This window comes from Anarhichas minor, unplaced genomic scaffold (assembly GCF_050575085.1).
Source record: "Anarhichas minor isolate MPS153535 unplaced genomic scaffold, ASM5057508v1 ptg000083l, whole genome shotgun sequence".
Taxonomy (NCBI): Eukaryota; Metazoa; Chordata; class Actinopteri; order Perciformes; family Anarhichadidae; genus Anarhichas; species Anarhichas minor.
Window position 1 is genome coordinate 246,583 of NW_027466529.1, and position 14,931 is coordinate 261,513.

A 14,931-nucleotide genomic window follows, 5' to 3' on the forward strand; every position below is an offset into this window, starting at 1 on the left:
TTGTCATTTTGTTGTGTTGGTGTGGGATATTAACATTGCCTGTTTTGATTGTACCAGCTAAATTATTAGTTGTTGTTTTTTTATTTAGACCAATTTAACATAATCATTAACCCATTTAATCATCATCGTTTCCTCCCTTTTTTGTTTTGTCTTCCCCAAGTCTGTTTATGTTCCTCACGCACTGGCGTTCAAGAGATCGTACGCCACAAAGGTAGTATTACATATGTTCCCATTGATAACCCCCCCCCCCCCCAGCCCCCAGCCCTCAGCGCATGTGCCAGTTTACTGTCATAACACCTCATGTGCATCTGGCCTAAAAACTAACCGCCCTCTCTGTATGCATGTGGCAGTCGGACCGCAGTTGCCCACTCACTCACCGCTGGACATCCGCTCTGTTAAAACATGGACTTTTCCAACGGCGCTCACTTTTCTGGTCACAGTGGTGCCTCTGCATCTCTTGATATCAGGGGCTGCTCCTCTCTGACTGGTGTGATATTAACCTGCCTATCTGTCACTGCGCCACTGTTTCTACTCCAGTCTGGTCACGGGGATAACTTTTGACGTTTTCCGCCAGTGCTGTCCTCTCTTTTCTCTTGATTCATGCCAGCTTTTTATGTCCTCACGAATAGCTTATTCACATACTGTATCGCCCATTATTACGGAAGATTTCATAATGTGAAGGATTATAAATGTGAGTTATTTGCATCACATTGTGTTCTCGATTGTTATGTTTCCCTACCTTGAAATTGCAATTTGTAGGACTAGAAAAGCCTGTAGATAATGTGTAGTGTGTGGATAGATACTGTGGAGTGAGGTTTGAAATATCCCAAGCTAGATTTTATTGTGCTAGTCGATGTTGTCCCTCGCCTGCTATGAAATGAGTTTCCTCCCCCTCTCCTCTCTTGTTCAGTTTTTCTGAAGGGCCAGGGCCCCATGGAGTCAACTCCACATGTTAGTAGCTTGTGAGCGAGACTTCTCTGACCCCGCGCTTTTTGTTTTGTTATTGCACCAGAAAACCTACACAGAGGAAGAACTGAATGCCAAGCTGACACGAAGGGTCCAGAAAGCTGCACGACGGCAAGCCAAGCAGGAGGAGCTCAAGAGGCTGCACAGAGCCCAGGTAACTGACCTTTGGTGGAATGGATTGACACTCATGTTCTCCTCTGGATGAATAATACGTTTTGGTGATCCTTTAACTTTTCATTTTGCCCCCCATCATCAGGGCAACATTTCAGCTGGTCTAATAATTTGGTTTGCAACGAGACACTTGACATCCCCATCAGCTTTAACTGTACTTTTTATTTAGCGCGTTAGCGTGCTGATGTAGGCTCAGCTCCTAGCATCGCTGTGATTAAGTACTCGGAGCTGCTAGCATGGCTGCAGGCTCTCGACTGCAGTCTTCTGACGTCATGTTGAAATTAGGTCTGATGCATTCTTTTGTGTTCGTTCACTTGTGGTGTTTATGTGCTGAATAGCTCTTTTTAAACAGTTTCACCAAACCAGTATGCATGTTATTCATGTCAAACTATTTAAATATGAAGTGGGTTCAATTTATATATGTATTTTTAGTGGCATGCTACAAAGGTATTGTTTTCACTGTTACTCAGTGTTGTCCTGTTGTTTTTTGTTTGTTTTTTTACGCACCATATGGTCACTCTTATGCGACTCAACCAGGGTTGGAAATTAACTTATTTGTCCAACTGCCTCTGTGGATTTTATAATCTAGCAGCCACCATTGTTTTCTCTGGTGAGTGATGCATATTTTACCAGCATTGGCCTGGTGGCTGGTGCTTTTTTTTTTTTTCCAACGCTGTCTTGGATTGCGGCCAAATTCCTACTTTGGTTAGGAAATTCACTGTGATTGACGTTGAAACTCTGCAGTCAGGCTTCCAGTCCACTGACGCAGCACTAAGCTACAGCTAAAGTCTCTGCTCCTGGAGCTGTGGTTAGCTGGCCTGAATTCTGCCTCTTTCCCTTTAGTGGCTATTTGCAGAACCCAAACCACACTTCTTGTTTAGCTCCTCTTGCTGCATGGCACTGATAAAGTTCAGCACTGACAGAGGAAGTTAGAGTCTGAGGGGGGGGGGGGGGGGGGGGGCTTTTGGATTAAGCTGTTTTCTGCTCATTTTGTACATCTCTCATTCTACCCCGTACATCACTTTACCCACATCGAACCATTTAATCATTTCTCAAGTCATATTTGAACCAGTTTGAACTATTTGTACATGGGCCACTCAAAGACATCACCTATTGCCCACTGAGTTTTTCGGCCAGATAATAGCCACAAGTATCAGCAAATTACTGCAATAATTCAACATTTTAGTTACTGTATAATGAAAACATTAAATATAAAAGATTCTTTATACAGTGGATAAGCTGCAACATACAAAATGCAAATATGTCCTCAAGACTGGTTCACTTTTTTCCTCACAGCATTGAAAGTTTAAAAGTAGGTTTAAGTAGAAGTGGCAGTAGTGGGATCTTGACTTGTTCCTGCTTCTTCACCAGCCTCTGTGGCGTTGGCCTCCTTTAACGAGCCCTTAGGAGATATTATGCATGCCGCTCTCACACGTCCTAAGAGGCTGCATCCCCTCTATCGTTTACTGCCAATCAGAAGAGAGAGCGTGGTGTGGGCTCTACAGGCACATGAGCTTGTAGACTTTAATTCGCAGCGCTCCCACTGTGCATTGATAGGTTTATCTTTAATGAGGGTAAACTGTTGCATTAGTAAACTGTTAACGGTAACCTCCGCAGCAGCCTCCCTTAGAAACGTGTGGCACAAGTAAGTTATAATGAATTAGTGGCCGATGTTATTCTGTGCAGCCATGTGAGATAACTCCGATTGTTTGTAATGGACTGTCTTCATGCATTTCATGAATACCGTGACTCTCTTGTCCGTTCAGATCATCCAGAGACAGCTGGAGCAGGTGGAGGAGAAGCAGAGGCAGCTGGAAGAGAGGGGCGTGGCTGTGGAGAAAGCTTTGAGAGGAGAAGCAGGTAACGGTACAGTCTACACCTGCTCTATATGGAAAAACGTCTGTTAGGATTTGAAACCATTTAAATTTAAATTTCCTCTTATACCTTCATTAATTTTTTAAGTCAATCTCGTCATCCCATGTGTCGTGGTGTACCAGTAGTGCTGCTGCAGATAGACAAATTACCCACATTCAGTGAACCAAAGGGTGTAGTAAGTTCCATAACGCTTAGAACAATTTTTATATTAACATTTTACAAGTGATTCATGGCAATTAAGTCTTGTATTTGTGTCAGCGCTGGCTCCGTGAGACCCATGTTTTATCTTTACATGATACGAGTTCAGCCTGTTCGAGAAGCTCTAAAGGGAATAATAATAATATCGATGATTAGGATGATGTAACCAAGACACTGCATTAACTCAGAAAAGCTGTCCCTCTGCGATCATTTGCACTGTGTTGAGATCACAGTCTGCATTTCCAATTCATGCAGCCGCACTGAAGCCGATATTCCAGCACGTAGGCTTGTGTGGAGCAGAAAGACATTTGTTCCTCCAAAGTAATAAGCCTAAATCGGTCCGGACAAGGGACTATCGCAGACGATATATTTCCGAGGGGAAGAATGCATTATGTGTTGGAGGGCAGCACAGTTCATTATTTGGTACAGTTTTATCAGAGCGTAAAAGCATGAATAGTGCTCAGTAGTAATAACGCATAATTTACGTCATGTCAGTTTTGTATGCGAGAAAGGCTTTAATGATCATGGCAATATATACGCTGTTATCATGCAAATGCATGCACGCAGATGAACATTTCTTTAAATTCGGCCTATTTTCCTACCAACCAAATAACTCTTTACTTTTCCCCATCAGCTGTGTCTCCAGCCAATTGTTTGAGTATGTTTTTAACTTTGTTTACTACTCTACTCTCTTAAAGGATTGTATAAAGGTACTTATACATTATCCAAACAGCACAAAAGAAGATCAGGTATTAGATTTACTGTAGTTTCCTTTTTTTTAAATTTTTTTTATGACATGTCACACTGTTATGTATAGGCTCCATCTGTGGTGACACACTGCAACATTTCTCCATCTCTGAACATGTTTGATCTTTGTCCGTTCATAACTTGTCCGCCATCGTCAGTCCGAGCTGCATGCGATCAGGAGAATGTGTGTCCCCACATAGATTTGTGTTTGCTCATTCTGGATGTGTTTGGTCTCCTTCACTGCCTCTCAATGAGGAGAGTTTCTGTACTCTGATCAAGACTCAGATCACGTTACATTTCATAAATACAATCCGAATGCCAGAAATCAAATATGAATTGGTTTTCAGGCTGACAACTTCGCGATTGCAATATTTTCTGCAAACGTTTGCTGTGGCTGATTGACTTGATACAGATGTTTCTTTGAGATCGTATCTATATTCCATTTATTATTATTTTACTGTGCTGAGTAACGGCAATCCAGAGTTGTTTGTGACTTTGTCTGTTGCACTCAGAGATCACACTTAACACTCAGCTGCTCTTTCAGTCTGAAACGATTAAGTACTAAATGATTGAATTATTGCAAGCGAACATTTGTGCACATGGATTGGATCGTACGTAACTGGAGAAATGAAAGCTTTTCTCACTGTCTGCACGAACTACAACTTAACAAATTAAGTGCACGCAATGCAAAAATGATCATTTCCTCAACACATTACAAGAGGCTTTGTGTGATATTAAACGGACTGAGCCAATAAACAGCAACACAGCAAATCTATGTTGCAGCCTCTTATTATTTTTAAAATAAATATCATATATTAGTATTGCTCAGCCTGACTGCATTTTGCACTGTGGTGAGTACTGATGGACTCTCTTTGTTCTGAGTGTTGCTGCAGTGTGTGCGTGTGTGCGTGTGTGCGTGCGTGCGTGCGTGCGTGCGTGTGCGTGTGTGTGTGTGTGTGTGTGGAAGAACTGTTTGCAAGAACATGCATGACTTGCTCTTGTTGGAGAATTTTGTGCGTGTGTTTGTGTGCCCAGTTTGGGGCCGTGTGAAATAACGCCTATCTCTAATATATCCCTGTCATTGTAGACTATTGGGGAGATTCTAATTACAGTGAAATCCTGGACTTGCATCTGGGCGGTATGTATTTCAAATCTGTCGCTTTAAACTAACCTAATGGCTAACCCATCTGTCCTCCTAACCCCCCCCCCCCCCCCCCCTCCCTTTTTTTTTTACTACTTAAGCTTTGTACCCCTCATATCTCCCTTGATTGGCTGACTGGCAGGCTTTTAGCCTCATTGCAATACTCTCTGCTCCTATAACACCCTCCCCTCCCCCGCCCCCTCTTTCCTCCACCCGCACTGAGTTTCTAGTTCAGACTCTCTTTTACATCAAACAGAGATCAGACACTTGGCCTCATGCTGTCCTCTTAAGATTGTCTTTGATCTCTATGGACTCATAAATGATGAATAAATAAGTAACTTTTATTTGTGAGTCCTCGGCACGCAGACTTTATAATGCAAACTGCAGTAGAGACGACGACATATTGCAGAGGCAGAAATCCAAGCAGCAATAAAGGTTCCTGTTGCATTCAAAAGAAACACTGTGTTTCAAAGGGTGCTTAAGGATGCTGATATTCTATATTTTCTTATTGTCAGTGAAAACCATAAATAAAAAAAAGAATAATGATTCTACTAGCCGAATTCAAATTCAAGCCGATACAGTCTATGCGTCTGTGTCATAGAGCTCAGCTGTTCAAAAACTAATAAGAAACACATTAATGAGCCACACTGTTGCACAAGGTGTCATTTATTTTTCGTCAATCAAGCACTCTATTGTACTGCCATATACTAGTCATCAAATGGGTATTATTCCACAGCTGAGAATACTCCCCAACAATTGCTCCTCTTCAAGTAATGTTCGCTAAAAAAATAGCTTTTCTGTTGTAACAGAAATATCCTAGATGAAGAAAAACATGCGTACGTACAAAAGACACACATGTTGCAGTACGCACACATTTACACACACACACATTTACACACACACAGTAAAAGTATGATATGACCTTTCCCATACTAATCTGCTGGCATGACTCCTATCTTCCCCTCAGAGTGTAGTCCCAGCAAATGCTTCCCTGACTTTCTCATACCTGCTCAGTTGCATAACTCCCCAAGTGTGTGTGTGTGTGTGTGTGTGTGTGTGTGTGTGTGTGTGTAGTGTGTGCTAATAGGCAATGTTGCAACCCGTGACCCTTAGCTGCTATGGGCCAATAACACCGTGTCCGCCCTGTTTGGAAGAGACGTCTCGTGGTATCTGTTGTTTTCTTGTGTAGACGGTGGCCTTGTTTAAATATTGAGTACAATGCATTTTTTCCTCCACATGTGTACAGCAAAGTCAGCCGGCTTTGTTTGCTTAATATTTATTCCGTTTCAGTGGAGTGTCCCGGCAGCAGTGGAATAAAGGTGCATTTCCAAATATTTGAGCAAGGCCTGTGCTTCTCTGTTGGCTGTTGTCACTAACGAGACAGGAGATTGCGTGGAGTGAACAAGTGCACACAAAAGGAGTTTTCCAACATAACTGGTTGACCAGGGTTCTAACAGGGGCTTGATGTGTCTGAGCTCATAGAAGTGATTCATTCAATGAAGAATGTGTGATTACTAAAAAAATGTTTGTGTCTCACTTTGAGTCTTTGCAACTGGAAGCGGCGTGTCCGTAGTGTTCACGGAGGAGGATTCGTCTTTTGGGCTCTTCTCATTTCTCAGTTTGTACATCCTCGATCCCTGTCCTTGCCTCCTCTCCTGGCATCTTAGTCCCTCCCACTTGAGATGCGAGCGAAGGAGGCGAGGAAGAGACATGAGGTGAGGAGTCGACGTGCATGCTTCCAAGTCGTCATTTTAAAGCAACATCAATACGATGTGTGGCACAGCTGTCCGTTGCTTTTTAACGCCTCTTTTAGACGTCACAGGTGCCGAAAAGATTTCCTCAAAGGATACACCTGTGTGCATCCTCGCCCCCCCCTCTGCTGAAGATGCATTTTAGGAATTGAGAAATCCTTTGAGATGATGCGCTGCGATCGATTTCCAGGTCACAGGCAAGAGGATGGAGGACAGAGGAAGCACAAATAGAGAAATGAGAAGAGCACCGTGTTTTATCACAGGTTGGGGAATTGTAGAAATTTTACTCTGAACTTTGCTGTAAGGTGCATAGTTGCTGTATCAGCTTGTTTGTATTTTAAAACTAAAGCCGGGATCAACATGATTTTTCTCTGAATCTGATATATCCGTATACTTTTAATCCTCTACTTTAATGATTATACAATTATGGATTTACTGAGAGTCAAGTTCCAACGATGCATTTCATAGTTTACATTTGCGTGATTTGGCGGAGCAATAAATAAATATTAGGACTCTAATCTGTCCAAAATAGATTTTCCAAACTGCAGTTTTCTCTGTGATAGTCCCTTTCAGTAATGATCTGGCATTTCACTCTCCTTGCTCCTAAGAACTTTGTGTTTGCCCTTTATGTGTGACTATCAAAGATCTGCTTCCCCCAGTTATCTTCACATTTTCCCTAAATCGTTCTTCATTTTACACTTATTCTATCGTCTTTATTTTGGGGGGTTTAATAAGGTAGGACGCCAGTATCTTTGATCAAGCCTTTGCGAGAAAATGAGTTTAACGGGTGCATATTAGAAAAAGTCCTGATTTGCACTTCATTAGTAGCTACACTGTAAAAGTCGCCACACTAGCAACTAATTGGGCCGAACGGTCCGAACATGTTCAAGTAGTGTTTACAGGAAGCGGCTGAAACATCTTCAAAGCAGAAGCAATTCTCCGTGTCTGTGAAGGAGACGTATCTCCTGCTGATCAGTAATGGCTTTAATAATGGGATTAAATCCTGTTGTGTACCGTGATAAACGCTGGCCATATGCGACACAGGGTGCTGTAGCAGATAAACGGGGATTCTTTTTTCCTTTTGTCTTTTCTTGTTTTTCGTTTCCTATTATTATTATTATTATTATTATTATTATTATTATTATTATTATTATTACCCCTTTTTTCATCCCTCACACCACACAGCTGATCTCTCCCACCTCCTCTCTGTGGGTGATTTGTCTTCTCTCGATCACGGTGCTCTTACCCTCCTTTTGATTATCTCCTCAATTTTCTTTCTCCCTCATCACACCCTTCCGCTTCCCCCTCCACTCTCTTTCTCTCTGTAATGTCTCTGCTCTCGCTCCTGCATTATTTCCACAACTCTCTCTCCCACCCGCCCATGCTCCCGTCAACGTCACTCTCCCCTCCCCCCCCCCCCTGTCTTGTGGGAAGTTGAGCCCTTTGTGGGGATGCCACGCCGAAGACCTGTCTCCTTCTGCCCCTGCTGGTCACCTGAAGGTAACGTAACCCCACCGCCGCCTCTGCTGACGGTTGTGGCGGGTTACCATGGCAACCGTAAGGATCTCCAGAACCGGGCTTCCCCGTGGAGCTCCCCCCCCCCGACTGCTCCTCCTCTTCCCGTCCTGCCTGTTTGTGTGTGATCAGGCTCAGTAGATTTCCCCGGAATGTTCCCAAAGCTCAGTGAAGTATTGAAGCATTTATGATGAAGGAAATAGATTTTTAAATCTCATCACAGTTTTGCGCTCTGTGTCAGAATGTATGCTGATAAAGGTATTGGCCAGTTGGTTCATTTACACTTGTTTACCACGACGGTTAATGTAGATTGTCGTCTTCCCCTGACCAAATAAGGAGCCAGAAAGAACCAACGGCGTCCTTTCAACTCTAGTTTACAGCACTAGCATCTTGGCTGCTACAGGGTGGATGCTCGAGGCCTGAGCAGCTATTTTATAGGGTTATGTAACCTGAAGCCCAACAAAATGTTGTAGTTGGTTAGAAAATGTAATTAGGCGGATAGCAATTACACAGAACGACTGATCATCAACAACACCAAATGCCATTTCAGTTTTTTACAACTAGGTGAAACTGTATTTCCTTATTGAGTTATCATGTGTCACAGTGCTGTGATCAAAGACAAAGATGTACATGTAATAGAGGTTTGGGAAAAAAGGTGTCATTATTGTAACTATCAACAGCAAAACATCTCCAAAGTAGAAATGAATAATACTAGTTTTGTGACGATTGTTGGGGGGCTCTAGGCTTTGATTGGGGTATTTTGTCAGTCAAATCTGGCAACAATTGCTGTTCAAGAGCAGGGCAGCACATGACAAACCCTCAAGTTTGAGCAGCATAATTCATACTGATGTATGCAGGTTATAGTATTCTCATGTGACCATACAAGCACAGTGTCTCAGTGCTCAGTCTCTACCTCTATTTTCTCAGAGGCTGCATTCACACAAAGGGGAAATTACTCTGCTGTAGTGTGTCTAACCAACAGCATGTGGTCTGTTTTCTGTTTAGCTAAAGTTAATTGTAAAGCTGCATAGTCCTTTGCAGTATCCGTCTTTGCCGTTGTTATCCCTTGAATAACAGTTATCTGGTGTCATGTACTCATAAAATGATCATAGCCCTGGGGGTGAGCACATGAGACGTGACTAGTATATGTGGTTCAACGAGGGAGAAGCCTGCCTGGTGTGATATAAATATTCAACAGGTTTTACACAAAACGTCCTAACAAAATAATGGATCGTGTGGTGTGTTCCAGTATCTAACACCTGTCAGTGCACATCTTGCCCGAGCTTCTAATCCGTGTAAAGAAACATGCCTTTGTGTTTGTGTGTGATCTGGTGTTTTGTTCCCTTTTTATTGTTGTTCCTGCCTCGTACCGGACGGCTCTCATTTGTGCTCGGAGCCTGGGGCTGAGGGGTGGTGGTGATGGTGGAACACGTTGAAGCAGTTCAAGAGACAAAGAATAACATCTATTTGTAGAATAGGTTTGGAAACCCACATGTTGTGTTCCTCTCCAGTGGGAGCAGCTCTTCTCTAGCTTCACATCTCTCTGTGTCTGTTAATTAGAGACCCCCCCCCCCCCCGAGACCACGGCCGTGCGATTTATGCACGTACGTTGTTTTCCCTCTTCGTTTTGCAAGAGCCTCCTCTTCCCCCCCAGCTAAGTATGTCACGCTGCATCAAGGTTTGCCTTCCGGTGCGTCATTGAAGCTGCTTGGCTCCGCCTGCTGCGGTCAGATAAATGAAAAGGATGCATCTCCCCGGCAGGAGAACTTTCTAAGCATGCCACGTAGACAGCCGGACTGCAGGAGAAGTGTGCAGCTGTTCTGCTCTCTGACTTATTGTGATAATTATGAAAACAGTGCATGATGCCAATAGCGCCGAACATGCTTTACCCTGAGGCAGAATTACTAGAGGAGTGTGACCTCACTGTTGGTCTCAATGAGAAGTCATCCCATGAACACTTGACGTTATAATTGAATATGTTAAGACAGCAGAATAATTCATGCATCCCCCCCCCCTCACCCTCAAACTAATCGGCATGAATTGGATGTAAAAGGATTTTTATTTTTGCTGGTGGGTCGATGTGTGGGCAGGGGAGGATGAAGAACTTCTATAGGGTCCTTGGGTTTAGTTCTCTGTAATGTCTGAACTACTGGTTGGTGTGTTTGCGTTTTCTCTTACAACCCACCCACTCTGGAGAGAAAAACAACAGCTCTTCGGAGGAGGTAGTTGCTCCAGAAGAGCTGCTACGTCTGACACAAAGTCCAAACTGGGTGACACAAACTCTCAACCTTGCAAATACGTGTGTGTGTGTGTGTGTGTGTGTGTGTGTGTGTGTGTGTGTGTGTGTGTGTGTGTGTGTGTGTGTGTGTGTGTGTGTGTGTGTGTGTGTGTGTGTATTTACCAAAGTTGAAACCTCTAGCTCCACGCCATCTTCTGCGCGCCATCTCCTAAGTATGGTGCGACTGACCGCGTCGCTGTCGAGTCCATCCTTCCACCTCACCATCCCCTCAGCGAGGACATCCTGGCTTTGGCTGTCATTGCATTGCCTGTGTCAGTCCTTGTCAGTGTGACATTAGTGTCATCTCCTCAGCCATCTGGCGTCTTACTCCCACTCTGTGCTTCCTCCTTCCCTGCAGGCATGGGCAAGAAGGACGATCCCAAGCTAATGCAAGAGTGGTTCAAGCTGGTGCAGGAGAAAAATGCCCTGGTCCGCTATGAGTCGGAACTCATGATATTGTAAGTACATTTCTCGACTGTTGAGAGAGAGATAAACTAATCAATGAACTAGACTTGTCAAAGGGGGCTTTGCATTGCCAGGTAGCAAAGCTTAGCTGTGTGTTGTTGGTGGCTATGCCAACTGTTGTAATACCCGAGCAGCTATTTTGAAATGTCGTATTTTATGAGAATAAAATAAATTATATTTGTTACAGCCGGCGTACTCAAAAAAATGCGGGCGCATCTAGGCAACGGAAGTAGCCATCAGGACCAGATAGCAAGCATTCTCATTATCATATGATAATTTGACATAATTGATCATATACTGATACTTTTGATCTTACTAAGCTGTACTAAGTCATGAGCATTGATTCCTGGGATCATGATTGATATGAACTTATGAACAATAGTGTTATCCTTAAACATGCAATGCAAGTAATACATTGCATGATGACGATATAATATTCAGTACAAGGAAATTATAACAGACTATACAGAAGGTAATATACTGGCTTTCTTATGTTTATGATGATGATTACATCACGAGTTTAAAAAGGTTGTAGCCCTAATGAAGTCGTAGTCATTTTTTCAAAATCATAACTTGATGTGTGATCATATTTGCAATCCACTAGAGAAACAACTATTACTCGCCGACAAGTGATTAAATCATCCAGCGTTATCTCATGATCGCTTACTAAAAGCTTTAATGTTATCTAATCATCTTTTTTAAAATAACGAATAATAAAAAATAAAAAAAGACCCTGCCAAGATAGATAAAAATGCAACCAAAAAGCATAAATGTTGAAAGCTATGCTTCACCGGTGAAACGTTGAGCTCGCTCATCTTTTTCTCTTTCCGTCCCCAAAGTGCCAGAGAGCTGGAGCTGGAGGACCGACAGAGCCGACTGCAGCAGGAACTCAGGGAGCGAATGGCTGTGGAAGGTGTGGAATGCACTGCAGCTGTGAAATATTTAGACCCGTGTATAATCTGATCCCTCTCTTTAACCCCGTGTTTCCCCCCCCGTGTGCCTCTCTCAGACAACCTGAAGACGGAGAAGGAGCTCAGTCAGGAGAAGCAGATCTTGAACGAGATGTTGGAGGTGGTGGAGCAGCGCGATGCCCTGGTGGCCCTCCTGGATGAGCAGAGGCTTCGGGAGAAGGAGGAGGACAAGGACCTGGAGGGTGTTATGCTCTCCAAAGGCTTCAACCTCAACTGGGTTTAAGAGGAGTGAAATAATTGCTCATCAAAAAAAAAAAAAAAAAAGTTGGCTCGGGATCGGCGTTCTCTGCCTCACATGGTCACCTTTGATCAGAATGGTCTGCTGAACATCTGCAGCAGTGAATGTGTAAAGATTCCCCCAACACACACACACACACACACTCAAACACTACGACTGCCTCTGGCATCGACGCAGTCCGCAACGTTTACACAAAGCAGTCCCAGTTAATCACTTTGCAGTTTTGCTTTCCCTCCCTGGAGAGGCCGAGTACATTCACAGCTTTATCATCCCGGCCTTGACGTGGATCCTCTCAAACGGAGCGGGGGCTTCGGGAGAAATTTTAAAGACTTTGTTCCATTCTCGATTATCTAAAGGGAAGAATGCAGTTTGGTCCTGCTGATGTAAAGAATTGTGTTTTTTGTGTATAGTTGTGTAGAACAAGTCACATTTTTCGGCGGATGAGGGTCCTCCTCTCTTTTTTCCGAAAAAGGACCGCTACAGAGGTGTGTTTGAACGCTGGAGGGATGTCTCCAGTGTCTCAGATTACCCTTCTCAGTCCGACTGTAGGACGAACATCCTCTGCTGAAGCTGCCTTTCGATCCAGAGACTTCTGCATCCTTATGAACCATAAAAGGCTCTTCCCCCCCCCTCCACAGATGGCCATGTTTTTTTATGTATTTATTACCTTTGTTTGCTTTTAACAGATACACATTTTTGTTTTGTTTTGCATTCACAGGAGAGTGCCCACAGTCTCATTATCCTGCACTTGTGCATGATTTAGATGCACCCATAAGCCATTGCATGTCAGGAATGAAGGCTGCAGGCACATAGAATACCTTTCCCTTGTCTTTTATAGCCAGGACATAGAATACAGACGTATACTCTATATGAACACTTAAGCATTTCACGTGACTCTATAATGATGGGCCTCTCCTTGACATGCTGTTCTACTGTATATCACACCGACTGTTAACGTTTACAATTACTTGTCCATAGTCGAGATTTGGATGTTTATGATTCCTACAATGGTAAACGGTAGCGGCGTAAACCAACTGTTGAATGGATTCATCTTTGAAGGAACTCTGTCCTCGAGTTTAGATGTGTTTCCTACCGAGTGCGTCAACGTCGGGATATCGCTAATAAAGCCGATTTCACTGTTAATGTGAGATCAGCATAGCTCACGTTACTCATTTCGTGCCACCTGACTGTCTCTGTCGGTAGATGTGCTGCAGTATCCACAAGGTACACCACAAGGACTTTCACACTACACACCATTTTCATCATTATATGGCAGTGTTAATACTTTACCCTTGAACAAGATGCCTTTTTGATTTTCATTCTCTACAGTAAAGTTATATTTTATTTTTCTGAGTTGACTTGTTTTTGAGGTAGTCACATAATATGTGTATCCCACTGGAACTCAAGATTTTTACTTGTCTTTTATTTTTCAAACACTTTTATACAGCCGGTCCCCAAACAAACAAATAGATGATTTTAAAATGGGGGCCGCTGAAGAAATGCAAAGTGCTTCATGAGCAACTGGCATCAAACAGGAACATTATGGTTTATCTGGTGGTTAGTCAAATCTAATAGCCTTTTTGACAACTGTAAAAATCCAGGTGGTCAGTGTTTTACAGCACAGAAACACTAGAGGCTATATTTATGACTTGGTATGACATGTGAATAAAAAAAAAGTGATATCATTTTAAGGGTTGTTGCTTTAGACGATGTTTGACATGATTGTATTGATATTTATTAACACGTGTGCAAACTGTATTATATGTAAAGAAAATGAATCCTAATTTTTAAACTGTTCTGTTGACTCATGACTTGTAATGTAAGTGCTTCATGTAGCTAAATGCATAGGGGTGTTGGATGTATGCTGAAAATGGCAATAAAACAATGCAGTTCTTTTAAATGTCGGTCTACGAAAGTCTCACTTGTTAATGCATTATGGTTAGGGCTAAAATCTGTTTATGTCCACAGAGAACATGAGCTACTGTAGCAATGAGATTAACCGTCAACACAAACATATATAAATTGATTAAGTAACGCAGTCACTGAGTCAGCAGGGATTTTGAAACAAAGTTTTTACATTTAGTAGCATTGGCAGTAGAAATAGCAAACGCATAATCAAAACATAAATACAGGAGTAAAAATTGGGAACACGTGAGTTGAGAAAAGTTACTATATTAGTAATAAAGGACAGGCATGGTTGGAGTACCAGGTAAACTAACCTATGTTTGAAATAAAGTGGAATAGCTCTTCAACATTGAAACGGCTATGTACCAATCAATGGGAAGGGAATTAACAAAATAAAATAAGGAGCAAAATACCACATTCAGAGCATACATAGCAAACAACTATTTGCAATGTAGATATACAGTATAGTTGAGTGATATTTACCTGAGCAGAGAATGAAGTTACTCTCCCTGTGTGTGCGTGTGTGTGTGTTAATTCACTCAGATAAACACTGTTAGCTCTGTCTGCAGGTTTGCCTCTTATTTAAATGTATTTAAATGTATCTATTTTGCCTGTTGTTAGCACCAGCTCAGGCAATCGGAATGCTCCCAATCTCGTACCTTGCACCCTTTAACAATGCGGATTTTTTTTTGTCCGTTCTCCTCACCACT

At 42.6% G+C, this 14,931-nt stretch overlaps 1 protein-coding gene across 6 annotated transcripts in view; it reads left to right on the forward strand.

The window, feature by feature from the left end:
- Nucleotides 1–14,216, forward strand: part of mical3a (microtubule associated monooxygenase, calponin and LIM domain containing 3a) — a 57,074-nt gene extending 42,858 nt beyond the window's left edge. For 3 of the 6 annotated variants that reach the window (XM_076081636.1, XM_076081637.1, XM_076081638.1), the window contains 7 exons: nucleotides 161–211; nucleotides 1,013–1,120; nucleotides 2,904–2,997; nucleotides 8,284–8,349; nucleotides 11,001–11,100; nucleotides 11,947–12,020; nucleotides 12,117–14,216. In XM_076081636.1, coding sequence (XP_075937751.1) covers nucleotides 161–211; nucleotides 1,013–1,120; nucleotides 2,904–2,997; nucleotides 8,284–8,349; nucleotides 11,001–11,100; nucleotides 11,947–12,020; nucleotides 12,117–12,301 — 678 coding nt within the window. In that variant the 3' untranslated portion in view covers nucleotides 12,302–14,216. Of the gene's footprint in view, nucleotides 1–160; nucleotides 212–1,012; nucleotides 1,121–2,903; nucleotides 3,004–5,044; nucleotides 5,096–8,283; nucleotides 8,350–11,000; nucleotides 11,101–11,946; nucleotides 12,021–12,116 lie in introns of all 6 variants that reach the window. The other 3 variants (XM_076081635.1, XM_076081641.1, XM_076081640.1) reach the window with 2 other exon arrangements.
- The last annotated feature ends 715 nt before the right edge of the window (nucleotides 14,217–14,931 follow it).